The 26,995-nt window shown below is 54.1% G+C and overlaps 11 protein-coding genes across 11 annotated transcripts; 7 read left to right on the plus strand and 4 right to left on the minus strand.

Moving 5' to 3' along the window:
• The first annotated feature begins 168 nt into the window (after positions 1-168).
• Positions 169-2,975, plus strand: LY79DRAFT_534176 (succinate dehydrogenase). The gene is made up of 5 exons (XM_060556409.1): positions 169-234; positions 292-518; positions 603-1,045; positions 1,111-2,334; positions 2,390-2,975. The coding sequence occupies exons 2-5, from the start codon at positions 474-476 to the stop codon at positions 2,607-2,609; spliced, it is 1,932 nt and encodes a 643-aa protein (XP_060421111.1). The 5' UTR covers positions 169-234; positions 292-473; the 3' UTR covers positions 2,610-2,975.
• Positions 2,892-3,350, plus strand: LY79DRAFT_534179 (uncharacterized protein). The gene has a single exon (XM_060556410.1). The coding sequence runs from the start codon at positions 2,919-2,921 to the stop codon at positions 3,207-3,209; it is 291 nt and encodes a 96-aa protein (XP_060421112.1). The 5' UTR covers positions 2,892-2,918; the 3' UTR covers positions 3,210-3,350.
• A 422-nt stretch (positions 3,351-3,772) lies between these two features.
• LY79DRAFT_585962 (phosphoribosylaminoimidazolecarboxamide formyltransferase/IMP cyclohydrolase) lies at positions 3,773-5,672 on the plus strand (the record flags this gene model as incomplete). The annotated part of the gene is made up of 3 exons (XM_060560564.1): positions 3,773-3,918; positions 3,984-5,466; positions 5,517-5,672. 3 exons carry the CDS (start codon positions 3,773-3,775, stop codon positions 5,670-5,672), a joined length of 1,785 nt encoding a protein of 594 aa, XP_060421113.1.
• Positions 5,673-5,831: 159 nt separating this feature from the next.
• On the plus strand, positions 5,832-6,349 carry LY79DRAFT_25994 (uncharacterized protein). Its single transcript, XM_060551928.1, has one exon. The coding sequence runs from the start codon at positions 5,991-5,993 to the stop codon at positions 6,249-6,251; it is 261 nt and encodes an 86-aa protein (XP_060421114.1). The 5' UTR covers positions 5,832-5,990; the 3' UTR covers positions 6,252-6,349.
• A 2-nt stretch (positions 6,350-6,351) lies between these two features.
• LY79DRAFT_503670 (zinc-responsiveness transcriptional activator) lies at positions 6,352-8,409 on the minus strand (the record flags this gene model as incomplete). The annotated part of the gene is made up of 3 exons (XM_060553425.1): positions 6,352-6,635; positions 6,687-6,833; positions 6,891-8,409. The coding sequence occupies 3 exons, from the start codon at positions 8,407-8,409 to the stop codon at positions 6,352-6,354; spliced, it is 1,950 nt and encodes a 649-aa protein (XP_060421115.1).
• Positions 8,410-10,993: 2,584 nt separating this feature from the next.
• Positions 10,994-11,521, plus strand: LY79DRAFT_574885 (uncharacterized protein; the record flags this gene model as incomplete). The annotated part of the gene is made up of 2 exons (XM_060559646.1): positions 10,994-11,227; positions 11,363-11,521. 2 exons carry the CDS (start codon positions 10,994-10,996, stop codon positions 11,519-11,521), a joined length of 393 nt encoding a protein of 130 aa, XP_060421116.1.
• Positions 11,522-11,896: 375 nt separating this feature from the next.
• Positions 11,897-15,725, minus strand: LY79DRAFT_596423 (DEAD/DEAH box helicase; the record flags this gene model as incomplete). The annotated part of the gene is made up of 4 exons (XM_060561793.1): positions 11,897-13,073; positions 13,136-14,909; positions 14,964-15,402; positions 15,465-15,725. The coding sequence occupies 4 exons, from the start codon at positions 15,723-15,725 to the stop codon at positions 12,182-12,184; spliced, it is 3,366 nt and encodes a 1,121-aa protein (XP_060421117.1). The 3' UTR covers positions 11,897-12,181.
• Positions 15,726-16,489: 764 nt separating this feature from the next.
• On the plus strand, positions 16,490-17,423 carry LY79DRAFT_574887 (HCNGP-like protein; the record flags this gene model as incomplete). The annotated part of the gene is made up of 3 exons (XM_060559647.1): positions 16,490-16,558; positions 16,630-16,678; positions 16,741-17,423. 3 exons carry the CDS (start codon positions 16,490-16,492, stop codon positions 17,421-17,423), a joined length of 801 nt encoding a protein of 266 aa, XP_060421118.1.
• Positions 17,424-18,591: 1,168 nt separating this feature from the next.
• LY79DRAFT_664863 (uncharacterized protein) lies at positions 18,592-19,795 on the minus strand (the record flags this gene model as incomplete). The annotated part of the gene is made up of 4 exons (XM_060562976.1): positions 18,592-18,912; positions 18,968-19,092; positions 19,151-19,578; positions 19,638-19,795. The coding sequence occupies 4 exons, from the start codon at positions 19,793-19,795 to the stop codon at positions 18,592-18,594; spliced, it is 1,032 nt and encodes a 343-aa protein (XP_060421119.1).
• Positions 19,796-22,157: 2,362 nt separating this feature from the next.
• Positions 22,158-24,080, plus strand: LY79DRAFT_574889 (phosphoribosylaminoimidazole carboxylase; the record flags this gene model as incomplete). The annotated part of the gene is made up of 3 exons (XM_060559648.1): positions 22,158-22,995; positions 23,027-23,701; positions 23,758-24,080. 3 exons carry the CDS (start codon positions 22,158-22,160, stop codon positions 24,078-24,080), a joined length of 1,836 nt encoding a protein of 611 aa, XP_060421120.1.
• A 1,090-nt stretch (positions 24,081-25,170) lies between these two features.
• LY79DRAFT_585966 (FMN-dependent dehydrogenase) lies at positions 25,171-26,840 on the minus strand (the record flags this gene model as incomplete). Its single annotated transcript, XM_060560565.1, has 4 exons — positions 25,171-25,260; positions 25,331-25,404; positions 25,461-26,756; positions 26,813-26,840. 4 exons carry the CDS (start codon positions 26,838-26,840, stop codon positions 25,171-25,173), a joined length of 1,488 nt encoding a protein of 495 aa, XP_060421121.1.
• Positions 26,841-26,995: the final 155 nt, after the last annotated feature.

Raw genomic sequence — 26,995 nt, forward strand, 5'->3', positions numbered from 1 at the left:
CTCTAACCATCTCACATGCCCCGGAACCAGCTGTGGCTTGCTTGGAGCTGTGGCGCGCAGCCACCAGCCACACCTCATTCAACCAATCATTAACAGTGTGATTACCCGAGGTGCCGAGCTGGCTTATTGCTGAAGACGTGCGAGGTTTGCCGTATTCCATCCCGTACTTCTCCCCATACACCGGTTGTAGGCCTACCCATCACTTAGAGTTTTGGAGACCAATTCAAATCGACGGCAAGTGTTCGAAAGTGCATGCAAATTTGGAGTCCTTTTACTAACTCCCAGTTTCAGGCCTGATTTCTCTCTTCCGATAACGGTCAGTAAATGATCCGAACACCCGGCCCCAAACGAACCTCGCCCATTCCAACATCCTCGGCCGCCACCCTCTTCCCCTCCGTTTCTCGCGACGCAAACATTCACACATTCACAAAGAGAGCGCCTACTGATACTTCAGAACAGTGTACGCATCCACCATGGCCTCATCAATGGCGTTGAGGAGATTTGCTTCCAAGCCTTCTGTATGTTACTTCTCTGATCCGGTTCACCCTTCGCAACTATGCCACGGGAATTGCCTTCGAAGAGCAGAGCTAACTCAACCTCAGTTCTCGCAGGCGCGTGCATTCTCCACGACCAGACCTGCGGCGCGGGTCTTTGCGAACCGCCCTCTTCGCGCAAAGGAGGCCTCGCCCTACCTTTCCAGCAAGTACCCTGTCATTGACCACGAGTACGATGCCATCGTTGTCGGTGCTGGTGGTGCTGGTCTCCGTGCCGCCTTCGGTCTTGCCGAGGCCGGCTTTAACACAGCCTGTATTTCGAAGCTGTTCCCTACCAGAAGTCACACTGTCGCTGCTCAGGGTGGTATCAACGCCGCCCTGGGAAACATGCACGAGGACGACTGGAGATGGCACATGTACGATACTGTTAAGGGCTCGGATTGGCTCGGCGACCAAGATGCTATCCATTATATGACCCGTGAGGCGCCCGCCTCCATTGTCGAGCTCGAGAACTATGGATGCCCCTTCTCCCGAACCGAGGACGGAAAGATGTGAGTAGGAGCCTTGAGCCAGATCGAAGTGACGTACGGACGCTGATATATACCTTCTCCTATAGCTATCAGCGTGCTTTCGGTGGCCAGTCTCAGAAGTTCGGCAAGGGTGGCCAAGCGTACCGTTGCTGCGCTGCCGAGGACCGTACCGGCCACGCCCTTCTCCACACTCTCTACGGACAGTCGCTCCGCCACAACACCAACTACTTCATCGAGTTCTTCGCCCTCGACCTGATTATGCAGGATGGCGAGTGCCGCGGTGTCGTTGCCTACAACCAGGAGGACGGCACCCTGCACCGGTTCCTTGCTAACCACACTGTTCTGGCCACTGGCGGTTACGGACGTGCTTACTTCAGCTGCACATCCGCCCACACCTGCACTGGTGATGGCATGGCCATGGTTGCTCGCGCCGGTCTCCCCAACCAGGATCTTGAGTTCGTCCAGTTCCACCCTACTGGTATCTACGGCGCTGGCTGCTTGATCACCGAGGGTGCCCGTGGTGAGGGTGGTTACCTCCTGAACTCCGAGGGTGAGCGCTTCATGGAGCGTTACGCCCCCACAGCCAAGGATCTTGCCTCTCGTGACGTCGTTTCCCGATCCATGACGATGGAGATCCGCGAGGGTCGTGGTGTTGGTGAGGAGAAGGACCACATCTTCCTCCAGCTTAGCCATTTGCCCGCCGAGGTCCTCCACGAGCGTTTGCCTGGTATTTCCGAGACTGCTGGTATTTTCGCCGGTGTTGATGTTCGCACTCAGCCTATCCCTGTCCTCCCAACTGTCCACTACAACATGGGCGGTATCCCAACGAGGTACACCGGTGAGGTTATCACCGTTGACGAGTCCGGCAAAGATAAGGTCGTTCCCGGTCTGTTCGCTTGCGGTGAAGCCGCCTGTGTCTCTGTCCACGGTGCTAACCGTCTCGGTGCCAACTCCCTCCTCGACCTGGTCGTTTTCGGCCGTGCTGTTTCTCATACCATCCGCGACAATTTCACCCCCGGCACCAAGCACAAGCCTATTGCTGCTGATGCTGGTGCTGAGGCTATCGAGACTTTGGATAACGTTCGCACTCGCGAGGGCACCAGAACCACTTCTGACGTTCGCCTGGCTATGCAAAAGGCCATGCAGACCGAGGTCAGCGTTTTCAGAACACAGGAGTCTCTTGATGAGGGTGTTCGTAAGATGACCGAGATCGATGCTCAGTTCCCTGATGTCGCCATCAAGGACAAGTCCATGATCTGGAACTCTGACCTCGTCGAGACTCTTGAGCTCCGCAACCTCCTGACTTGCGCGTAAGTTTCATACTGTCTTTATTATTCAACGCTAGGGATGCTAATTGTTTGTCAGTTCTCAAACCGCCGCCTCCGCCGCTGCTCGCAAGGAGTCTCGTGGCGCCCACGCCCGTGAGGACTACCCCGACCGTGACGACGCCAACTGGATGAAGCACACCCTGTCCTTCCAGAAGAACCCACACGGCAAGGTCGACCTCGGCTACCGTGGCGTTATCGCCAACACTTTGGATGAGAACGAGTGCAAGGCCGTTCCTCCTTTCAAGCGTGTGTACTAAGTTGTTTCGATTAGAAATCGGTGTCGGGTGTTCTTAGGAAACTAGGAATGTGTGAGAAGCTAGAAGTAGACGAAGAAGATGGAGACGGGTGGGCAGTGGAAGGCATATCAAGGCATTCATAATACCACGACGAACAATTTAGTTAATGATCGTGGGTGAGCCATGTGGGTGATATCGCTACCTGCCCTTAGAAACTAGGCTTTTAGGGCTGGTGCATACACTGCAGGCTTTCGGGCTTTGGCTCTGGAGTTAAAAACGTGTAAAGTAGGAGGAGAATTTCGTTTTGCATATAAGAGGTTAAGAGGGCCTATGGCCTCGTATTGTATGTGTGTGTGTATGTGTGTGTGTATATGTGTGTGTATGTGTAGAGCTTCTGTTGGCATCGACTTTCACTTCGGCCTCAGCCAATTCACCAGCAAACAGCACCTCCGTTACACGACCTCAACAATCAATGAGTACGTGACTTTCAAACGGTTCTGCAGTAGGTGTTTAGAAGCCGTCACGACCTTGATAGTAGATTTAACTATACCATCTTCGCCGGTTGTCGCCGACGTTCCGGCGCCCAAGTCCGCGTATACATTTAGGCCATGGTTGAAGTGAAGTCAGATTCAGTAGTTGTTCCGCGTTATTGGGTATTTCATACCGTACCTATTAAGAGATCAAGATGTGACACAGGTCAGAGGTGTCGCGTAGCAGGTTTTACGTACTATGATATTACTGATACAAGGCAGTCCCTCTTCAGGTCGCACAATAGGTAGTGACCATACACAGTGAACTGCACTAGACCACTTATGGGGGTCTATATCCATCAATGGGATGGGATCTCCAACGGTTCTCCAATGCGACGTGGGGCAATACCTGGGGAATACATCATCTGCCACGCTAGGCGTATGGTATCATTCAGTACCTGCTGCGTAACTAATTTTGCTTCTTTCTATAACTTTTTTGTTGCCCCTCCCCCTCCTTGATCGGAAGCCGATTTTGCGCATTCTCTCCTCTTCCCTGTGCCCACAGGCATCATTGCGCAAAGCAAAAAAATTGCTTTCCCTCTTCCCCATTCTCCCCTCTTTGTCCCTTTCTCTCCTCGTTATTCTCTGACTCTTCAATAGTACTTCTTTCCCCCAACAAGAACTTGTCGTTGCCGAGAGCACCAAAAGCCAAAGATGTCGGGTCAGAAGATTGCCATTGTCTCCGTTTACGACAAGACGGGTCTGTTGGATCTGGCCAAGGGCCTGAACCAGCAGAATGTCCGCATCCTCGCCTCTGGCGGCACCGCCAAGATGATCCGGGAGTCTGGATTCCCCGTTGAGTAAGTTATAGCTCCTGCCAAAACTCCCAACTGGCCGGGACTGGAGCTAACTCGGCTTCTTTCAGGGATGTATCTGCCATCACCAAGGCCCCCGAGATGTTGGCCGGCCGCGTCAAGACTCTTCACCCCGCCGTCCACGCCGGAATACTCGCGAGGAACCTCGAATCCGATGAGAAGGACCTGGCCGACCAGAACATCAACAAGGTCGACTATGTCATCTGCAACCTCTACCCCTTCAAGGACACCGTTGCCAAGGTTAACGTCACTGTTCCCGAGGCTGTTGAGGAGATTGATATCGGTGGAGTTACCCTTATCAGAGCCGCCGCCAAGAACCACAGCCGTGTCACCATCCTCAGCGACCCCAACGACTACGCCGAGTTTCTTAAGGAGCTTCAGGCCGGCGAGATCACCGAAGCCAGCCGCAACCGTTACGCCCTCAAGGCTTTTGAGCACACTGCCGACTATGACGCCGCAATCTCCGACTTCTTCCGTAAGCAGTATGCCGCCGACGGAAAGCAGTACTCGGCCCTGAGATACGGCGCCAATCCCCACCAGAAGCCTGCCGCTGCCTACGTCAGCTCCGGCGAGCTGCCCTACAAGGTCCTCGGTGGCTCTCCCGGCTACATCAACCTGCTGGACGCCCTCAACAGCTGGCCTCTTGTCAAGGAGCTCAAGCAGGCTCTGGGTAAGCCAGCCGCTGCCAGCTTCAAGCACGTCTCCCCTGCCGGTGCTGCCATTGGCACCCCCTTGACCGAGGAGGAGCGCAAGGTCTACTTTGTCAACGACATTGAGGGCATTGAGTCCTCCCCTCTTGCCCAGGCGTACGCTCGTGCTCGCGGCGCCGACCGCATGAGCAGCTTCGGTGATGTGATTGCCCTGAGTGACACTGTTGATGTCCCCACTGCCACCATCATCTCCAAGGAGGTCTCTGACGGTGTAATTGCCCCTGGCTTCGAGCCTGCTGCCCTCGAGCTCCTCAAGAAGAAGAAGGGCGGCAAGTACCTCGTCCTGCAGATCGACCCCAACTACGTCCCGCCCAAAACCGAGACCAGGACCGTCTATGGCGTCACTCTGCAGCAGCACCGCAACGACATCGAGATCTCGCCCAAGTCATTCAACAGAATTATCACCCCCAAGGAGTCTGGACCACTGTCCGAGTCCGCCCTCCGTGATCTGACCGTCGCCACCATCGCACTGAAGTACACACAAAGTAACTCCGTCTGCTACGCCTACAACGGACAGGTCATTGGTCTTGGCGCAGGCCAGCAGTCCAGGATTCACTGCACGCGTCTCGCTGGTGACAAGACGGACAACTGGTGGCTCCGCTTCCACCCGCGCGTCCTGAGCATCAAGTGGAAGAAGGGCACCAAGCGCCCCGACAAGAGCAACGCCATTGACCTGCTGGTTAGCGGCGAGCTCCCCAAATCTGGTGCGGAGCGTGACATGTTCGAGGCCGTCTTCGAGGAGGTTCCCCCTGCCTTCACTGACGCCGAGAGGGAAGAGTGGCTTGGCAAGCTGACCAACGTCGCCGTGTCGAGTGATGCCTTTGTAAGTCAGGTTGGTACCGTTCCTCTTGCAAACCTTCTAACACGACCTAGTTCCCCTTCGTCGACAATGTGTTCCGCGCATCTCGGTCCGGTGTGAAGTACATCGCCGCTCCTGGCGGCAGCCAGAACGATGGCGCCGTATTTGAGACTGCGGAGAAGCTCGGCATTACGTTTGTTGAGCAGAACATCCGCCTCTTCCATCATTAAGCGTCTCCTTTTATTTCGGTGTTTAGGGTAAATTGATTGTGAGACCGACTTCATTATTCCCAGCTCCCCATGTTCGCCGTTCTGCGCAGGGTGCTTCAGCCGAGCCCACAGTTAAGTCTAGTTAGAGCCGCGGAAGCTTGATACTACTTTGGACATCACTAATGATGTCGTGTATCTATTGGTATCCTGGCGAAATGGGAGGGTGGGGCCAGGCAGGTCATGCAATGTGTTGGCGTTATGGCAAATCGGGAATGGGTCACATCGACCCTGAGAGATACCAAAAACGCCTCATGCAAGTTGGGGCAGGTGTTTTGACTGATGATTAGATTTCTCTTGGTATCGTACTGCAATACCGCTTCCGTCCATGGCCATTCGACGTGGCAACCGTTAACTCATTACTCGACACGTAACACTTTTCTCTCTCGCCCAAAATACCAGTCGAATGCAAAACACGCCCCTGTCTGTTGTTTCGTTCGCTGCCGACCTGAACACCGAAGCCTGATATGCTGTCGTGACCCCGTCTCTAACAAACGCCGGTCCGGATTGTGGAGCCTCCCAAGGTATCTCATAAGACGTTGACAAAAAGTGATACCTGCCAACTGTCATGCTGAAGGACCTTGCCCTCGAAGAAAAGGAACAAAAAAATAAACCCAGATTGACACTCTCCACCACGATTTAATCATTTCGTATTCTTCGTGACTCGGCCGCCCTGAGTCCTTCTGATGGTTTGGGAAGTTTCAATGTCCATTGCAGCGCCGCCATTTTCCTTGGGTCTATGAGTCTTCTCGTGCCTTCGTTTCTGGTCAAGTCTATGGAAGTCCTTGTCGCAGAAATCACACTTGAATGCGCCTTTGACATTGTGGGTTTTGCGGTGCTTGGACAGGTTGGAAGACTCGCCGAACGCCTTGCCGCAGACCTCACAGCTCAGAGGCTTCTCGCCTGTATGGGTTCGCATATGCATAGCTATACCATGGTTAGTAATTGCAAGATGCCGTATGTGAATGTCCCACTTACTCAGCGCGCTCTGTTGCTTGAAAGCAGCATCGCAGCCTGGATGTTGACATGCCCACGGCTTTTCTCCAGTGTGGATGCGCATGTGCTGAGCAAGGGACTGTTTCGCAGATAGTGCCAGGCCGCAGATTCCGCACTTGACTGGCTTGACTGGAGACCGGATTATTAGAAAACCCCGTGTTCAAGAAGGATAGCACAGCAACTTACAACCAGTGTGTGTTTGCAGATGTCGCTCTAGCTTGCTCTTCTGCGTGAATTGTCCGTCTCGAGAACAGCCCTCCCACCGACATCTAAAGCCATTGTCCGTCTTGTTCAAATGTTTGAGGTGCTGCTCGCGGCAATGGTTCTGCAGGCCCTCATCATCTTGGAAAATCAACCCACAGGTCTTTCCGCCCCCTTCATTGTGCCACTTACAAGCGAACTGTTCCAACGTGTTGGGGCTGGCCGCAGAAGGGAGGGTGTTGGGGGATGTCACTGGTGATGAAGTTGTCAGGCGCCGAGAGATAGAGGAGTTTGAAGATTCTCTGTTGGGGGGAACTTTCGTAGAGGCTTGTATGTTGCCCGGTGAGTGGGAATGAGTATGTGTGTGCTGATGTTGGGAAGCCATCAGAGGCAGCGTAGGTGGGTGTACTTCCGAGAAAAAGTTGATTGGCTCTCCTTCTGTATGCTGGTGCTGATGTTGCGTAAAGATATGCTCGATAAGATCCGCAGTGTTGTTGAATTCAGCGCCACACGCAACAAAGTTTGTCTGGTCCGAGGGCACGCAGAAATACTCCTGACCTGGATGGGTGAACACCTGGTGAGGTATGGGGCACTTCTTGTTGTCGAAAGGTAGATTTTGCTCCATCAAACAGGGACGCACACAGGCCCCAGAGGAATGCTCATTGGCAATGTGTGCCGCCCATGATGCCCAGTCGAAGTTGCCGTGCATACTTGCGTCCATATAGGTGGCAGGAAGGGAGTCCAGATCGCATTGATAAAATCCATCCATGTTCATTGATTGGGCCACCGTTGAGGGCAATCCCCCATTGTGGAAAGAACTTTGGTTGGCTGTTGCCATCAACCCGTTGTCGAAAGAAGCCTGGCCCGAAAAAAACTGTGAAGTTTGCAGGGAAGACATCGAGGAAGTAGCCATCGCATCTTGACCCAAGGAGTTCTCTCCGCCGAAAGATGCCAACACGCCGGCAGCGGCTTTGTCCTTCTCCGAGAGCGAGCGAGACAGACACTCGGCGTCTTCACAGGAAGCAGCCCGCTCGCAGTCATAGTCGTCACAGGCTGGGCCGCACTCGGCATCTCGACAGATATCGCCGGCCTCGCTGGCACCACAGTCGCTTGCACACTGATTACAGTCCAGACTGCTGCATGCCGCCGAGGTACTATCATCCTCAACGTTAGGACTGGAGTCGGTACGGATCATGGCAGCGAAGTCCACATGGGCGGTTGGCGACATGAGGGCATTCGGGCCAAAGCCCACAGGCGACTGGGTCTTGGTGTCAAAGAAGTTGGGTAAACCGGGCATTGTAGAGATGCTGTGGTGTCTTCGCTGAAGCATCGGTATCGAGTTCAGGTTGATTCGAGGGTGGTTATGGTTGGGTACCGGGTGGTGCTGATGATTGTTTTCGGGGCCTCTGCAGGCGATGTGGTCGTACTTCAAGTCCAGACAAGATTCATCATGGGAAACTGAGAGAGTCCCGCCCAGAAAGTGATCGTGTTCGTGATCTGGCATCATTGTCGAGTAAGGCATATTGAAAAGGGACTGGTTGAGATCGAAGGCCGTCGGGAAGCCATTTTGATGGTCGTCCATGGCTCAAATATGGCGAGGACTTTCAAGTTATCCATGCGCCCGAGGATTTCCCACGAGGATCACCGCTGACAGTGGCTTGGACCAGTAGGAGAAAAGTGCATGAAGAAGGGAGGCAAGGGGAGGGAGGAGACGGAAGAGCCGCCAAGGTAAGACCCGAGAAGATCTGGGGAGGGAGGTTTCCAGTGCCCGTGGCGTGGAGATCCAATAACGTTCTGACGAAACAGGGGAATATGAGAGCGAAATGGCAGTTTGGGGGGGGGGGAACGAGGCGAGTTAAGATCAGGTAAGACACCCGGTGACAAGGTTTGTGGTGATAAGAAACCAAAGGACCGGATCGACTGGAGACCAGTGGTTCCTCAAGGGACCAGAGGGAAATCAGCAGCTGTTGCCGTTTTTCCTCTGAACCCACGTTGTGGGAAGGCGGTGTTGCAGGCGCGATGCCTGGGTAGTTGTGTATGGTGCGGTGCGGTGCGTGAGAACCTTGATGGCCTCTGGCGCGAAAATGCGGCCTCTCTCTGTCTGGTGACGGAGGGGCTAAATTGGCCAGCGTAACATTGAAATCCCTGTCGCCTCTGTCAAACACTCTGCAAAATATATGACCATAATCTAATAGGACGTACCTATTGGTCTAGTTTGAAATTGTAGCGACGATGTCGCGTCGAGTCTCTTTTTTTCTAAAGCGATATTGAGGGATTGGCTCGGTCGCCCAGAACAAGTGTGTTTGTCGCGCTTCAAGGGCTGTCCAAAGGCGATGACCCCTCCCCTTCATATAGTCGGCATCGACCCTCCTGGCCCAAATATCTGAGAACCTTATTTCGCGAAGTGATGGTGGGCATGTCGGTGAGATCTCTTGCGATTTCTCTCATGTGTCTCTGAATAAGGCATTGCCGCCAAGCACCACGACTTTCCTAACCTCTAGAGAGGCTGACTTGACAGCATGGGGGGTGCGGACAGAGACCACAAAGGGGCTCGTGGTAGGCAAATGACCCACATTGGTGGTCTTTCCAGCGGGCGAGTGGCTCTTCATTGGCCAAGCCGATATCTAATGGTTGAATACGTAAGCAGACATCCATGAAGTCCCTTACTGTGCTGTTTGCTCTGGGATCTGTGCATCGCCGCCAACCGGCCCTCGTCCAAACCTACCCGGTCGTCATCCTCGCACCCAACTCTCTTGACGTAAAACATAAATACGCCATCGCCTGGTTATCCCACGATCTGCATGCAACTCTAACGCCTCAACTGATGGGGGGGGGAATGAGAAACCCCGCTTTGAAGAGCCATCAACCTTTGCCGGCACTAGCCACAGTCAGGGAAATGGTCATCAACGTACGTTGCTGCTCGTATCGCCCTTCAGTTAAAGCTGGTGGCTGCATCGCCATTGAGCTTCAAGATGCGCCTTGTCGGCCCAGATCCGATAGCTAAGAGCTGTCGGAAGATCTATAAGCTAAGCTAGCTCTCTGCTAGCTGGTCAGTTGCCCTGCAAAAGACGAAAAGTCTAAAATCGCACGTAGGCTGTAGCGAACGAAGAAGGAAGGCGAGGAAACGCATGCGACACTAGCAGAGCAGTGACCTCAACTCAATATCAACCACCCCCGTGTAAATGCCTTGAGTGAGATGACACCGAGGGGGGGATGAACAGAAAGTTCGCTCGCTCGGGATCTGGAAATTCTCGCCATGCCCTTTGTGCAGCTTACCTGTTGTATTCTGATGCCCAGAAGAGCTACGCCTTTGTTGGAGTTTTGGCCATTGGCCAAGCTTCTTCCTTTTTTTTTCTTTTTTCTTCTTTTTTTTTGCTCGCTGTCCCCCGGTTGGCTTGCTTCTTTGGGAGTACTTACACAAGGTATCCTCCATAGTACCGTAATCCTGTCTCGGGCCAAGGACCCCGCCCCCGCTGTGGCCTGTAGAGAAAACAGCCTAGGGAAAACACAAGTGACTGTCACTGCGCGGCCAGAGAACAACCACGGGTCCTTGTCCACTATTAACCCCAGCCCCGCTAGCGTCATCTCCGTCGGGTGGCAGGGTAGCCAAGTCGAGTGTGTAGTGTACCTATACGGAGTAGGCCGTCGCAAGTCTTGGCTTCATATCGATAGACGAGGTTGCCTTACGCGGCCACTCTGTTTCCCCGACCAAAACCAAACCCCTTTGACTTCTTTCCTGCATGACCTATTCTCTATTTTCAGCTGCACGATGTGCGAACGCTCCCATCGCGCCCACGAACCTCGCAGACGTCATACCACTCTGTAAAGGCGCATTGCGTCTGACGATCGCGTACGCCCGGAATCCCCGCCTTCCCGGAATACCTACACTGACGTACACTCCGGCCCCGAATTAACCCATCACCTCCGCATTCCGACTTCGCCCCCGTCCTACCCCACGCGCGAACGACTTGCATCGAAACGCCCCTCGCCCGCCTGCACAATCATAACCAGACTCGGTCCCAGACCGCAGACGACACACCGCGAGCCGTTACACACCCGGGCACCCGAACCTCGAACTTCCCGCCGTCATGGGCTCCGTCTGCGGCAAGGAGGATAAGGGGGACAACTTCACCTCCCCCGGCCGCCCCCTCGGCACAGCGCCCCCGCCTCAGCCAAAGACCGCGCCCATTCCCTCCAGGGTCGGCGGACCCCCGCGAACCCTCGGCGGCGGCAGTGGTGACGGCAGTGGCGGCGGCGGCGCATCCGGCCAACAGTCCGCCGACGCGGCCGAAGCGAGGCGCAAGGCCGCTGAAGCAGCAGAGGTAAGCATTTCTCGGCTATTTCTCCTCTCCCCCCGCGTCCCCCACATTTTCATGGTCTCGGCCTCCACGGCGCACACCGCCAGTGGACCACAGCTCCTAGAGCATCTAGTCAGCTGACTGAGAGACCCCCGACAGACCCGGGCAAAGGCAGCGAGCAAGTCGACGGGGAAGCTGTCCTCGCAGCTCAACGCGCAAAAGAAGCAAACCCAGACCGACCTGCTCAAGGACGCCAGTGCTCAGCAGCTGCGACAGAGGGACGCCGATGCCGCCGCAGAGGCGAGAACGTATAACTAAGGCCGAGATACATGCGACAAACGTGGCAAGCTAAAGAGGAGGATGGGTAGAGACAAGCGTTTGAGGGATTTTCTTTCTAGACTGAATAGTGGACGTGGAGGTGCGCGTTGTTTTGACAATACATTTTTGGCTTCTGTTTTCAATCCCTCTTTCATTGTTCAACATTTCCGGCGTATGGGGAAGCAAGGTCTACGTTATTTACTTCACATACTTCTGGACTGACTGGCCCGAGAGCCTGAGAGATGTAGTTGAGCGCAGAACACCATTCAATATAATGGGGTTCCAGTTTCATGAATTAAAAAAAAGGGAATAAAAAGCGACATCTTACAGTATAATCAATTGGACTCCATAGGCTCAAAATACAAACAAAGACAAAATCAGGGTTTCAACGAACATTTCTCAATTGCTTCCAAGTGATTAAAATATCACCGTTGTTCCTCCTTGTACTCCCTGGACCTGGCCGGTTGCCCTAATTTGTTGATGGGAAAGGAAACCGGCTTTGATTGTATGACAACCTCTTCGCCGACGCTGGCCAAACGTAGACCATCCGGTTCAAGTTGCCCTGCTGCACCTCGAAGAGCGCCCCTTTCTCAAAAACGCCACCGTAGATTGTATCCTTAAATGTACGATATACTACAACAAGCACAGGCAGTAGTAGGCTTATACAACGTTGTAACGTCCGGAGGCAGGAGCACGGCTGTCAGCCGTAGCAGCGGCCACAGTCCCTTCGCTGAGGAGTCGGGTAAGCTCAGTCATGGCAGCTCCTACCACAACCTCAGTGTCACCTTCAACAAGAATGTACAACTTAGGGTCTGCGCCCGGCGGCACTTCCTTCCCAGCTGGGTAGAATGTTCCCTTGGTCGTGATCGATACGCCAGTGGCCTCCAGGATCTTGGCAACGTTGGTTCTGTTCGTGACAGCCCATCTGGCCTTTTGCGGGAAGTCGTTGATCTCGAGCGTGGCGTGGTAGGCGCCAGCGTCGGGGCCCTTGTTGTCGATGGGCTGGCCCGAACGAAGCTGACCAGCTTTGCCGAGTCTCTCGTTAATGTTCCTGATCGCTGCACTGACCATGTCGAGAGGTTGACCTGCTTTGCCTGTGGCGGCCGGTGCGTCCTTGCCCTTGGCATCTCCTTCATGCTTGCTGGTGTTGCGGGACACAATAGCCGACACCTTAGACTGGATATCAGTAACGGAGCTCTTGACTTTGTCCTCCTCGGTTTTCTCTTCCTTGACGTCATCATCTTCACCCTCAGCCTTATGAGTCTTGCGCTCACGGAGACGGGCAGCTTCGCGCTCAGCATCCAATCGGTCCAGACCCTTGCCACCAAAACCAGAGGAGTCCTTGGCTTTGCCTGACTTGACTTTTTCCTTCCAGGCCTTGCGCATCTCTTCGAGACGCTCAGGTACAGGTTGACCGCTCTGCTCAAGTGCTTTGGCGACCGCAGATGCGCAACTTTCCTGTTCCTCGGTGATGTAGGTTACGGCAGTACCCTTGTTGCCCGCTCGACCTGTTCGTCCGCAACGGTGGACATAGTCTTCGGAGTGGGAGGGACTGTATCTATGTTAGCTAAAGTGTATCGACAGTTTCAACGGAAATGGAGGGGAGAAACGTACCAATCAAAGTTGACGACCAGCTTGAGCTGCTTAACGTCTAAACCACGAGCGGCAACCGAGGTCGCAATAAGGATAGGGACAATGCCCTTCTTGAAGTCTGAGATGGTGGAGTCTCTATCAACCTGGTCTTTGCCACCGTGGATGGACATGCACGGGTAGCCCTTGGTCATGAGTTCCTTGAGCAAGTCATCGGCCTTTTCTTGACGTTCAACAAAAACAAGGGAACGAGCATCTTCGTCTTTGTCATAAAGCTCACCGAGAAGTCCCAGCAGATGGTAAAACTTTTGGTCTTCGGGAACAATCTCAACAATTTGCGTGATATCTGACGCGACAACACTGCGGCCTCCGACCGTAATCTCGACCGGAGACTTGAGCACCTTCTTGGTCAACGAGTCGATGATGCGGGGCATCGTCGCCGAGAACAGGATGGTTTGACGATCCGGTCGAATGTTTGCGAAGATCTTCATAACCTGAGGCTCAAACCCCATATCGAACATGCGATCTGCCTCGTCAAGCACAGCATATGTCACACGACGCAGGTTCGTGACGCGACCCTGGTTGGCGGCGAGCAGATCGATCATACGGCCGGGTGTGCATACGACAATTTCCGCGCCGCGCTTGAGCTCGGCAATCTGTTCTCTAATGGGTGCACCACCATAAGCACAGACAGATCGCAGGCCCATTGCCTTCAAGAAAGGCTTGCAGTCGCGATGAATCTGGACGGCCAACTCACGAGTTGGTGTCATGATTAGACCAATAGGGCCGTCAGTGTCCTTGAGAGGGGGCTGGTCCATGATATGACGGAACATAGGGAGAAGAAAGGCAAGCGTTTTACCCGATCCAGTCTTGGCAACACCAACAACATCGCGGCCTGACATGATGACGGGGAGAGCCTGCATTTGAATGGAAGTGGGTTTATCGAATCCCATATCTGCGAGGACATCCAGAGTGCGGCGTGTCAACCCGCACTGCGCCCATTTTTGGACGGGTTTCGGGATGTTCTTGCCAGAGACTTTGATGCCGTCAAGTTCCAAACGGAGCTCATTGGCTTCTTCCTCAGTCAGGGCCGCAAGCTCCGCAGGTTCGACCCAGAAATTCTTGCGAATAGGGTGCAGGTCGAGCTTGCTATAGTCTACTGTCGGGATGTCCTTCTTCTTGCGTTTCGCTGCCATGGCCAGAACTGCGTTGGGGTCTTTGCCATCTTCAGCCTTGAAAGCGTAGTCATCGTCACTGAAGTACGCCTCTGGCTCTTGGACCTTCTTCGATGATGTACTTGCCTGGAGAACCGTAGGTTGGGCTTTAGTGTCTGACAAATCGGCCATGAATGCATCCAAAGGATCAACATCATCTTCCTCTTCGACATCCATCTGGTCGGCTTGATGATCCTCGGCGGTGCCGTTGGTGTCCGGCGGTGGTGCAGCGTCTTGCATGTCGAGGTCGGCCTTTACTTCTTCTTGCGCTTCTTGCGCTTCTTGCGCTTCTTGCGCTTCTTGAAGCTCTCTCTCACGCCGTTCATGTGCTGCACGTGCGGCGGCAGCAGCCTCCTCCTCAGTTCCGGCGAAATTGCCACCATCGGACTCGTCGTCCTCATCTTGATCAGCATAGGGGGTGTCATCAGCCTCGAGGGGAAGTGCGGGCAACTTCGTAAGTTTTCTTTTCGTCCCCTCCTCCTCATCGAGGTCCAGCTTGCGCTTGTTTGCAAGCTTCTCGCTGTCAGCTGCAGCCTTGCTGAAGCCAAAAGTACTCAAGTTGCGGTTGGCGGGCAATGCCGAAGCTGTTGTCGTTTTGTAAGCGTGTATCTCTCTCATAGGACGTGACGCATGCATACCCTTTGTGATCGGTGCGAGAGGAGCAGATGACTTTTCAGGACGGCCCTCGAGCGAGCCCAATACCCCGTTTGTACCGGCATTCTTGTGCGACGCTGCCGACTTCTTGGCGATAGCCTTGGGGTCAAACTTACCCGCAAAAGGGGCCGGGGATGCAGCTCCTGACGCGGTGGTCTGAGTCGGCGCAGGCGATGCCGCTCGAGGGGATGCAACGGCAGGTGATGCGACAGTGGGCGAAGCGACAGATGGTGAAGCAGCGGCCGGAGACGGCACGGACTTCTTGTCCATCTCCGCAAGGAGATTTCTAGTCTGACTCGGATTAACCTCATTCTCTTTATTGGCCTTGCTCTCCCTGCTCTTCTTCCACGCCTCGAGTCGGGCGAGTCGCTCGGCCTTCTTGTCAGCTTCGGTCTGAGCTGGGGCGGGCTTGGGCTTGGCAGCCTGCGAATCCGTGTCAGCGATCATAGTTCCATGATGAAGGAGAGTCTGTCTCACCTCTTTACCGGGAATGCTTGCACTCTCTGGAGGCGCCGCAGGGCGTGGGCGGCTGTCGTCGCGCCTGCTGCGAGGACGGGAGTCAGCAGTTCCCTCTCGCCTTGCGCGGATTCGATCTCTAGAGTCGTCCCGTCTCGGGCGATTATCTCTATCGCCGTCGCGGGGTCGCCGTCTGTCCAAAGAACGATCAGGGTCGGCATATCTGTCGCGTGACCTCCTGCGGTCTCTATGACGGTCGTTATCTCGTCGGCCTCCGCGGTAGGAATCATCGTCTCGACGGTCTACAGAGCGCTCTCTACGGCGGAAGGAATCGCGATCACGGTCGCGGTCGCGGTCGCGGTCTCGGTATCGGCGCTGTTCGTAGTATTGGTCAGATTGCTCCCCATCATGTCTCCCTCGGTGGTGGCGGCCTCTCACGTCGGCAGGTGTCCTGGACCGCGAGCGACGGCGGTAGTCTCTACCACCGTCATCGCGGCGGTCCCGATCACGCCTGTCATCTTCTTTGCGGGGGCGTCTCGCATTATATTGGCTTCCTGCAGGCGATGGTGAGCGCGAGTCCCTGGTCCGAGCCATGTTGTAGGTCTCGAACTCTCAGCAAGACACTACGTTTGGTGAGAGCTACTTTTTCGGCAGGTTCTTCACTCGAGGGTGTCACCAGTGGTGATTCTCAGCTCTTGTAGTTCTTGGATGCGAACAGACTGCGTTGTGTTGTTGTTGTTGCAATTCCACAGTGTTTGTTGAGCTGACGATCTGATGGCGACAGGTAGCTTCTGAAGTTTGAGGTGAGGGGCGGGTAAAGGTCGCGACGTGATAGATCAGATGAAGATGCGCCCCAGAACGGAGGCTGACTCCCCAAGTTTTTAGCCATGCATGATGCACAGACCATCCCTCCAGCCACATCAGAATCTCAACTTGTGGCGCTTCATCACCAGCTTCCTTTTGCACTCATCTGTTCACTCACACCACGATCAAGTGCTTACATTCCGTACATACCATACTCCTTCGCATTCGAAGCCAAAGCTGCACTAAAAAGATGGGTGGCCTGGTCGCATATGGCAGTAGTGATGAAGATGACGAAGTGCAAGAATCTATTCCCGTAGAGGTACTTTCTCCCCCTCCATTCACTCTAAAGCCTTCCTTCACTGACCATGATCAATAACACATCGATTGTAGACCGAAACTCCCAAGAACGTGACAGTCTCCACAAATGGACCAGAATCAAGTGAGAGACCGCTCAGACTGAATCACACGTCTTCTTGCAACCTAGTATTGACCGGCCCTCAGATGATTTCGAGTCATCACAACCACCCACAGCCACGGCACCAGAGCCGCAACCTTCACCGAGCGACGTGACAATTGGCCCGGTCCAACAACACTCAGTCCCTCTAGGCCCCTCCCTCCCTCCGTTGGACTCCCAACGCCCTCAAGGTACCTCTTCTCAAGATGATGACCCATCCCAACCCCCAGCCTCGCCCTATACAGCCTCTCGCACCCTCCTTCGCGACTTGACCCTCCCCCCCGTACCGAATCTTGACATCCCCTCTTCGCCCCCCGGCTCTCCGCCCCCGGGCCTTGAGGCCAAGTTCGCGCAGTTCCTCGACCTTAAGAAGAAGGGCATCCACTTCAATGCCAAGCTCGCCCAGTCGGCCGCCCTTCGCAACCCGAGCCTGACGGACAAGCTCATGGGCTTTGTCGACCTGGACGGGCGCGCAGGGTACGCCACAACGCTGCCCACGGATCTATGGGACCCGACATCCGAGGAGGTGCTGCCAGAGTGGGCCACGAGAACTGCGTTGAGGCAAAGCCAGGAGAGGGTGCGCGCCGAGCGGGCAGGATTAAGGAAGGGCGGAGGGCCTATGGAATTTGTGCCAGCAGCGACTGCCGGGATTGCTGAGGTCAGTTCTCCTGCCGGGGCTGAGCAAGGCGGTCTCTTGCGCCCAGGAAAGCGTAAGGCTGGTGCGTTTTGAGCCTGTGAAGGGGTATTGGCAAGGCGACCCCTCCGTCAGCTGCCTCAAGCCGGACGATGGTGACCGTCAAGAGCTCTCCATCGTCCTGCGAGACGCTCTGCCACACTATGCAGAGCACATGATGTAAGAGCAGTGGCCGCCAAGGTATCCACAGGGTCCATCACAAACTATGCACTCTATACGCAGGGACAGTTGGCTGCGGACTGCTTCACCGCTGGGCGTTCGATCTGAATATATTCTAGTCGGCTGGTGAAGATCCTGAAATAGGTGTAGTGCGCGGAATTGTGGAATTGGGAGTCCGCTTCAGGCTGACGACCAGAGAATTCCCCGCGCCGAGCGTATGCCCCCGACGGGGCTCCAAGGTTTTCAACGACGTCTCAGATAATTCTGTACTTTTCTTGGAACCGAAGCGTGCGTCGCCATTGTCGAGAGGGGTGGGAAGCAGGTCGATCAAGGCAGCCAACATCTGATGCTGAGAGCGGCAGTAAAGATATAGAAATCCATCAATTGATACCCATATGAGAGATGACGGCACGGCAGTGTGTTACCGTGGTCAAGGTGTACGACTGCGTGCCGTAAAGCATCCCGTCGTCCGTCATCCGTGTCGTCAGATGGTAAGGGTTCCAGGGACACGGGCTGAGTACAGATGAGTTTAAGTTCCTCCTCACCCCCTCCCGAATCTCTATTATCTTTATTTCAGACAACGGTCGCACAGGGGTTCGTGTCACTTTCGCGCAAAGTGTTAAGGCTATCAGTTCGAGGGATGACCTCCGTGACTTTGAATCTTAAAATACAAAGTCGACGACATTTACAGTACCGTCAGTCAGCGTATCTGTCACGAAGGTTGTTGCCATCCTCAGGGTCCAGACCTCGGCCCCATTCCACATGAAAATCAACCCAAAGTTTAAAAGGTATCATTATTCAGTACACAGCTTCTTCGCGGCTTCTTCGCCGCCGCATCTGGGTACATCTAGCCAGGCTAGAGGTCATGGTGGCCTAGTTCTACATGCAACGCTCTGCGCCAGCCGTTGCTTCGTAAACCCTCTAGAAGCTCCATCAATCGTGTCCGCATAAGTTAAACAAACAACTTTGCCTGCTTGAGCCGTGAATCGGCATTTGTGAATGCTCTCTTTTCATTACAAGCACCGTAAAAAAAAGGAAGGCCCGCTCAGTGACAAGACACGCTGATGTTTAGGGACTGCTTCAAGGCGGCCCCAATATTGATGTCAGTGATGACCTGGTCGGAGGCGAGGGCGTCGGCGAAGTAGGACAGCTTCTGGCCACCGTTCACGACGTCCTTGCCGCGGAGGGCGAATGGGACGATGCCGGTCTCGCAGGCTGGGCGTTTACCAATGGCGGCAAGGACAGGGGCCTGGCTAATGCTGGCGCGCATGGTGACATTATTCATGCCTGGATACAGTACGAGGTTGTCGATGTAGACGGCGCCGATGTCCTGACCGTCAAGGAGACTGGAGAAGGTGGCATTTCCCTTAAGGACACAGGTGTCAGAGCTGAGTTGAACACCAAAGGTTGCATAAACTTACGATCTCAAGAGTGAGGGCAGATTGGTTGGGGATGGAGACGTGGCCCTGGAAATTGTTTCCTCGGGCGTCGGGTGTGAGAGATATAGAGCTGTCAGTGACGTTGAGGCCCTTGAAGCCATTCAAACCTAAGTTTTGTGAGTACGAGCATTTATGCGGCCAAGTGTATATTGGTTGCGGGCTTACCTTTCAAGGTTATTGTGTTCCTGAACACAGCGCCGTACCGCCTCGCAATGCCGTTCACCTTGATATGAGTATTGCCCTTGATGGTGACTCTGACAGACTCGTTGTTCTGAAGCCAGGTGTTGAAAGTAGTGAAGGCCGCCATGTCGGCGATCTCGATGGGCTGGCTAATGTTGACGGTCTGCAGCTTGACAGACTTGGTTTCGGGGAATTTTAGGTTGACGAAGGGAGTGTGCGGCTCCAAATCTTCAAGGTACATGACGCCGTCGAAGGGCTCGATGGTCGCCTTGACGGAGCCGTCCGATCTCAGCGTCGAGTTGATGGCCATGTTGTACGAGTTGGATTTTGTGTTGGAGACGATGATCCCGTCGACTGTGAGCTTGACATGATCAAGTTTCGACTGGGCAATTTTGGGGACGGCAACGAAAATACTATGCCCTGTCAGAATCACGTCGCTTCATTCATGGTACCCAAGACAGCTCAGACTCACATTAAGAGAACAATCAGGAGGATTGCGACGATTGTTCCGATGAGATAGATCCACCAAAACCTCGCACAGTGCCTCATACACGTCTTCCTCTTACCGCCTCTGGAAGAGTCGGAACCACCAGCGACGCTCTCGGTGTGAGAGATGTCGCGTTTGTTCATGTTGTCTGAACCACTGCGTTATGTGTTTGCATACGAATGCGGATATGCGTGAGTCTACCAATGCGAAATTTGAGAGGATTGTCCGTTTAGACGACGGTCTCAATGGCAGCTCGACAGTCGTAGGTCTAGGATGTCGAGCAAAGACGTGAGCGAGCGGAACCCAGGGAGTTTAAGTAGGCACAGAGATCAAGAGACATGGTTCTGGGGTAAGACACGGGGACGCCCAAAAATGGCAGGTAGCCTTAACCATCACACGCGCGGCGGTAGCTCGAGATCTTCATATCCACACCAGTCCGCATGTAACCCTTTTCCTTGCCACACATCGACACATCGACCCATCGACCCATCGACAAACTCAAACCAGTCGACAGGGTAGACAGGGTAGGCTAGGTTGGAATGCGCCGCAGTACCCGGGTGTTTGCACACATCCACATGAAGGGTGTAAGTGTATGGAAGGGTATTTAATTGGCAGTTATGGTCTATCGAAAGGGATAGATAGATGAGCAAACTGGGTAGAAACAACTGGGGATTGGCCGGTCAGATGGCATGCCGTTCATAGACCAAAACAGGCAGAATAAGCTACCAATGTCTCAATACGTGCCCGGGGAGAACCCGTTGCAAGGTCAGTTCGGGGCAGCCTTGCCAAATTGGGTAGCATGCCGAGAGCAATGTCGACACCATCTCCCACATGCAGCCACCCCGCATTATGTGAAGGAGGACTAGAAAGAGCTTGGGGGGGGGGTTCTGCCAGCCAACATCGCAGTTACAATAGAGACTGGTTCCTCGGCATCTTTTGGACAAACATTGAGCATATGAAAGTCAAAATAGGTGGGTATACGGATACGGTTGTTTGTGCTTGAGTGTGTTTGCGTGTTTTTGTGGGTGGGGCGAGTAGGTGGTTTAGATGGGCAAACTGACGATTTGACGATAGGCTAGCAGGCATTTTTGAGCAACCGAGATCATTGAGAGAAAGAAACGCCATCGAAACCATCGTGGTTCTTTCGACGGAGGCGAGGGAACCAGCGGACGTTGGACCCTACACAGCTCGTTCACCAGCCACCTGGCCATCCAGTGGCCGCCTTCTAGCGTTGAGAGGATATGCTCGTGTGCCCAACCAACCTACCAAAACACCAAAGCTGAGGAAGTTAGTCCTTGCACTGCGCGCCACTGGTGAACCCCTTGGGTTTGATGGGGAAGCCAATGAAGGTTCTCCAACACTCCATCGAGGCCTCTCTGGGTTGAATTTTCAAAATCTGGCCGAGTCTTGGCTTGGACATACGTAATTGGAATGGGTAGCGCTGGAAAGGTATGCAAGCGACCATCACATGGTCACAATTTCAGAGATACCTTAGGGGCCTGCAAGAAGAAATAAAAGCACCATTGAGGGTGCAAGGGCTGATTGGGTGACACTTAGAGGGGAAAAGGAACCGGGACCAGAGGACGAGGGCTTGAAAGAAGAGACCACTATGGTCGGGCCGGATAGTGCGGGTGTGGGCGAGAGTTGACTGGACCTGGATAGATTGGTCTCGGAGATTTGACGCAGAAAGGCTAATGATTTGCCTCGAGAATACGAAGGGGGTGACTTTTGGAAAATGGCATGCACTGCAAGCTGGGCACCTACCTAGGTACCTAGCTAGGTAGACACTACCTATACTACAGGTACGTAGTAGTACTAGGTCAAAATTCTTGTTACAGCATCAAGGATATCCCCACTCATTCTGCCTTAAAATAGTAATTCTGGTTGATGGTATTAGCTGCTAATTGGGCTGCGTTTGCACTGTTACAAGATTTTGACCTAGTACTGTACTTTCACGTACAGGTATCCGTACAGATGTTACGTATCAAATTATCTACAACCTTATTGTAAATGGGTGACTCCTTTGACTGCTAGCTGGCTTTTTTAACGTCGCACGGCCAGAGCAGGTGGAAGTTACATAAGCAGTGTGCTTATGTCATCTGCAGTTGGCCCTATTACCTACCTACCTACCAACCTACCCAACTACCTTGGTGCCCACCACCTAGGTACCTAGGTACCTACCCTATTTCACTGTGCGCTGGAATGGGTAGCGTGACGGCGGTCGAAGCGATAATAGTGGGGGTGGAGCTTTCTTGTGACGATAACGGCGGGGTATTATTTTACCGCTTGCCCAAAGGGGCAGAAACCTTCTAAACTTCCTGCATCAAAACTTTGCTCTACCCCCCCAGCTGCTTGATTGCGTTGATGAGTCGTTTCTTGCTTGGGGAAACATTACCCACACACTCTCTCATTCACTGTCTTTCTTCTTGACCACCGGCGCCTCTCCTTTGGTCTACTCCACCCTCCGCACCTAGACTAGATCACTTTGCGTCGACCCTTCCCACCATGGTCAAGAAGCCTATCATCGGCCTCCTTGGAGGCGGCCAACTCGGCCGGATGTTGTGCGAGGCCGCGGGGCCGCTCGGCATTGATATCGCGATCTTGGACGAGGCCAACTGCCCCGCGAAGCAGGCAAACCAGAACAGCCGACACGTCACCGGCTCTTTCAAAGATCCGGCCAAGATCAGGGAATTGGCTGCCATGTGCGACGTCCTCACCGTCGAGATTGAGCACGTCAACACAGAAGTCCTCGAGGAGATTGCGACCCGTGGTGTCATTACCTCTCCGGGGACTGTAAAGAGGGTGCCAGTTCACCCCCATTGGCAGACTCTGCGCTTGATCCAGGACAAGTACTTGCAAAAGGAGCACTTCGCCAAGGCCGGCCTTCCCATTGCCCCGCAGATGGCCATAGAGTCCGGCCCCGCCATGCCAGAGAGCCTGACGGCGGCTTACAGAACGTTTCAGTTCCCCTTCATGTTGAAGGCGAGAAAGGGCTCCTATGACGGCCGCGGCAACTTCAAGGTCAGGGGCCCTGAGGACTACGAAGCGGCTATCCAGGCAATGGGCAAGCTGTCCTTGTACGCCGAGAAGTGGGTTCCCTTCGACATGGAGCTGTCCGTCATGGTGGTACGGACTGAAGACGAGGATGGTGAGCTGAGAAAAGTGCACACTTACCCAGCCGTCGAGACCATTCACGAGGAGAGCATCTGCACCAAGGTGTTCTACCCGCCCCGGAAGGTCCCTGTCGACGTGTGCGAGAAGGCCCGCCAGGTTGCTGGAGATGTCATCAAGACGGTCAAAGGACGCGGTGTTTTCGCCGTTGAGATGTTCTTGCTGAAGGACGGTGAGTTATCTGATGAATCGGATCGATATAGTGAAACCTGACGTTGGTACAGGCACCATCACCGTCAACGAGGTTGCCCCTCGTCCCCACAACTCTGGTCACTGGACCATTGAGGGTGTTCCCTACATGTCGCAGTACAAGGCACAACTATACTCCATCTTGGACATGCTCCCGCGGTCCATCAAGCTTCAGCCCCGCGTATCTAGCGCGCTCATGCTCAACATCCTTGGCGGCGCTCGCGAGGACTCCCATGAGGAGCTAGTCGACCTTACCACTTCCCTGTACGATGACAACATGGATGTCTTCCTCCACCTCTATGGCAAGTCCTCCAAGCCTGGCCGTAAAATCGGCCACATCACAGTCACAACCTACTCTCCCAACGCCAACCTGGAGAGACTGGCCACGCCCTTGATCAACGAGGTGAACTACATGCGCGAGGCTCGCCTTGACGCTTCTTCTGAGCAGCTCCGTCTGCAGGAGTCTCCGGCCAAGAAGACCAGCTCTCGTAACTCGGACAAGCCTCTCGTTGTAGTTACCATGGGTTCTGACTCAGACCTCGGTGTGCTTAAGGGCGCTTTTGAGATTCTTGAGCACTTTGAGGTCCCCTACGATCTCGACATCACCTCGGCTCACCGCACTCCCCACCGTATGGTCGAGTTGGGCAAGACTGCTGCCCAGCGCGGTATCAAGGTCCTGATCGCAGCTGGTAGGTTTTACAGGCGTCTCCTAGTGTTCCCGTTGTGTTACTGACAATACGTCTAGCTGGTGGTGCCGCCCATCTCCCTGGAATGCTGGCATCTGAGACCACGGTCCCAGTCATCGGCGTGCCCGTCAAGGCCACCCACCTCGACGGCCACGACAGCCTGTTGAGTATCGTCCAGATGCCCCGCGGCTGCCCCGTTGCAACTGTTGGCATCAACAACTCTACCAACGCTGCCCTCCTGGCTGTTAAGATTCTAGGATCTTTCAGCCTCGAGTACCAGCAGAAGATGGCCCAGTACATGAGCAACATGTCCCGCGAGGTCGAGCACAAGGCCGCTAAGCTACAAAAAGTAGGCTGGAAAACGTACCTGGAAAGCAAATAAGCGGATTCAAGGGGGGCTTTTTTGTTGCATACTTCGGGCTTTGTCCCGTCTTTAACAGTGTTGATTGATACCAGCAACGGCGTATATAGGAGGATAAAAAGAAGGCCACAAATTCAGATGGAGACTATAATGTCCTATCAACTTCAGGCGTGGATTTCCGTCTTCATTTCGACATAGTAGCGCTCTTTGGCCGAAGGCAGAGACAGTAGAAGGAGAAGGGGAGGCACAACCTGGAGAGCCTTGGCAAGCCTTGTTGTCATCACGGTGGAGAAGTGCTTGGTAGCCACGGCGGGGTACAATACGATGTACTACACTACACATACCTTGTCGACCTCAAAGAAGCAAAGCTCTTGCATGATAAGCTGCCAATCATAGTGGGTGTCTCGCCGACTTCGATATCTTGCATCTGTTTTCTCATCGATGCTGCAGTGAGAGGAGCGAGTTCATGACTTCATGACAAGAATGGCCCATTGGTGCTGGTGCTCTTTACCACTCGAGCAGCGCAGAGCCTCGGCAGCATATCCATAGTTTCAAATGCAATGCCTCGCGCAGGATCGCTATGTTTGCGCCGAGAGCCTGAAATGATGAGAATAGTTTATTCGTAGGATTACTTTAGGTGCCTATAGTGAAACAGCCGCCTTGCAGCCAGTTATAACGTGGCGACTCCTCTCATTGCTTCCGCCGTTGGTCTTCCACTGTTCCCCACTCTCCAACTGAATGTTTTCGCACCATGACGTTTCTCTCACCACACTTCCCGGCATACCAGACCCCTTCGCCAACATAATACCTTCTCGGATCGTTCCATACCGCTGGACTTACTCTGACCGAGAGAATAAATGACTGTTGCACAGAACCAATGCGTCCAAAAGACGACCGAAAAAGAAAAACATTTCGTCGAATGGGGATATCCCCTAAATGGTTTCATTACACGATACCATAGGCCAGCCGACGGGATGACAATATAGGCTGTGTGTATGGATTGTATCCAAAGCCTAAACTCGCAAGACTTACAGAGTCCTCTATACTTCTTTCCTCTACAATGGTCTTGTGTTCGACTCTACAACACCAACCTAAGCTGAGCAAGAGGGTATTACAGCTTTGACTTCGCCCATAGACCAACATTGTTCTCGATCCCAGATTCACCGTCGTAAATATCTCTCTCCACCGCGCGGGTATTAATCTAGGGCACTTGTCAGCATCCGGCCTCTCACTCAAGTCTCGGGCGTGAGGTGTGTGGTGATGTAACTCACAAAATGGGGACCCAGGTCGCTGACGCTTTTGGCGCCGAGTAGCCTCATGCACGTCTCCATCTCACCTTTGAGGACTGGGCAGAAAGTTAGCGACTCGTCCGCAGCAACACGTCTCGCACGCAGTACGTACTCTCATATGTCCTCTCAACACCGGCCTGGCCACCGGCGCCGAGACCGAACAGAGCGGCTCGACCAATACCCACCGCCTTTGCGCCCAAGCAGAGAGCCTTAACGACATCGGTTCCGCGCTTGATTCCGCCATCGACCCAGACCTCGATCTTGTCAAAGACCTCGGGGCAATACTTGCGGATCTCCAGCAGCGTATGGACGGCAGGAGGCGCCGTGTCAAGGGCACGGCCACCGTGGTTCGACAGGATGATGGCCTTTACTTGCGGGGCGTATCTGGCCGCAAGATAGGCATCCTCATGCGTCTGCAGTCCCTTCAAGACGATGGGCAAGTCGGTATGCTGTGCCAGCCAAGGCAAAGTCGTCTTCCAAGTCAAATCGGCCGCCGTGCCGAAGAACAGCTGTTGCCCCACACCGCCGCCGCCGGGCCGCTTTGCCTCGTCGCTCTTGGAGTTTGACTCGGACTCAACCTCGAATGCGCCCTCGAACTGCTGCTTCTCGTCGAGCTCACGCTTTCCAGGCCACGGAGCGTCTAATGTAAGTGTGATGTATTTATAGCGGTCCTTCATGGCGTTGATGCGCTTCAGCATTGCCTCGCTCTTGGCCCTGTCATTTTGGACGTAGAGCTGCCACCCAAAAACCTGGCCCTCAGGTGAGCCCTCGATGATCTGTTCCGGCGTCATCGACGCGTTGTTCGACACGCACTGCATCGCGTTGAACTTGGCCGCCGCCCTTGCAATGCCGCGCTCACCATCCGGATGTGCAAGTCTCGCCATGGCGGCCGGTGCCACGAACAGAGGAATTCCTACATGGTGGCCCAACAGGTTTGTAGAGGTATCAACCTGCGTGCAGTCGACAAAGACCCGCGGCCGCAGAAGAATCTGTCTGTATGCCTTGTTGTTGTTGCTCTTGGTCCATAGGTCGTCGCTAGCTGAGAAGTAGTACGCCCACGCCTTCTTCGGGATAATCTTTGTAGCGGCCTCCTCAATCTCCTCGATGTTGAGCAGCGTCTCCAGCCTCGGTGGGCCTTCCTTGGGCTTCTGGGACTCCGCTTTCGCGGGTGCGGACTGCAGCATCGCCAAAGACTCGGGGTCTACAGTACCGAGGCATTTTTCGGGCTGGAGGTTCTCCTCGAGGATACCTGGGGGGTGGATGGGGTCGTACTCGTCTGTCGCATCTTTGCCGGAAAGCTTCACAATGATCTTGGATCCGCCAGGGTGGGAGGGGAGGAATTCGGTCACATCGTACACTTTGCCGTAGAGCACCACCCAACAGCTCTCGGGGGTGTTGTGCTTGGCCACTATAAGGAAGTATGAGCATTGGCCTGGACAAGAGCGGCGAGCAAATCGGACCAACCTTCTTCAGCAGTGAAAACCTTGGACATTTTGTCAGTATTCGAAGGCTCTGCAATACAATACAGACTACTCAATGAAAAACATGGAAGGACGTCAACAACCGACAGAGCGGGCACATCATCGTATTAAGTCGCTAATCATTCGGCGGGAATTACCCCGTACGTCTGGACACTAGGACCATGGG

This window comes from Colletotrichum navitas (assembly GCF_030913465.1).
Source record: "Colletotrichum navitas strain CBS 125086 chromosome Unknown LY79scaffold_1, whole genome shotgun sequence".
NCBI classification, from domain to species: domain Eukaryota; kingdom Fungi; phylum Ascomycota; class Sordariomycetes; order Glomerellales; family Glomerellaceae; genus Colletotrichum; species Colletotrichum navitas.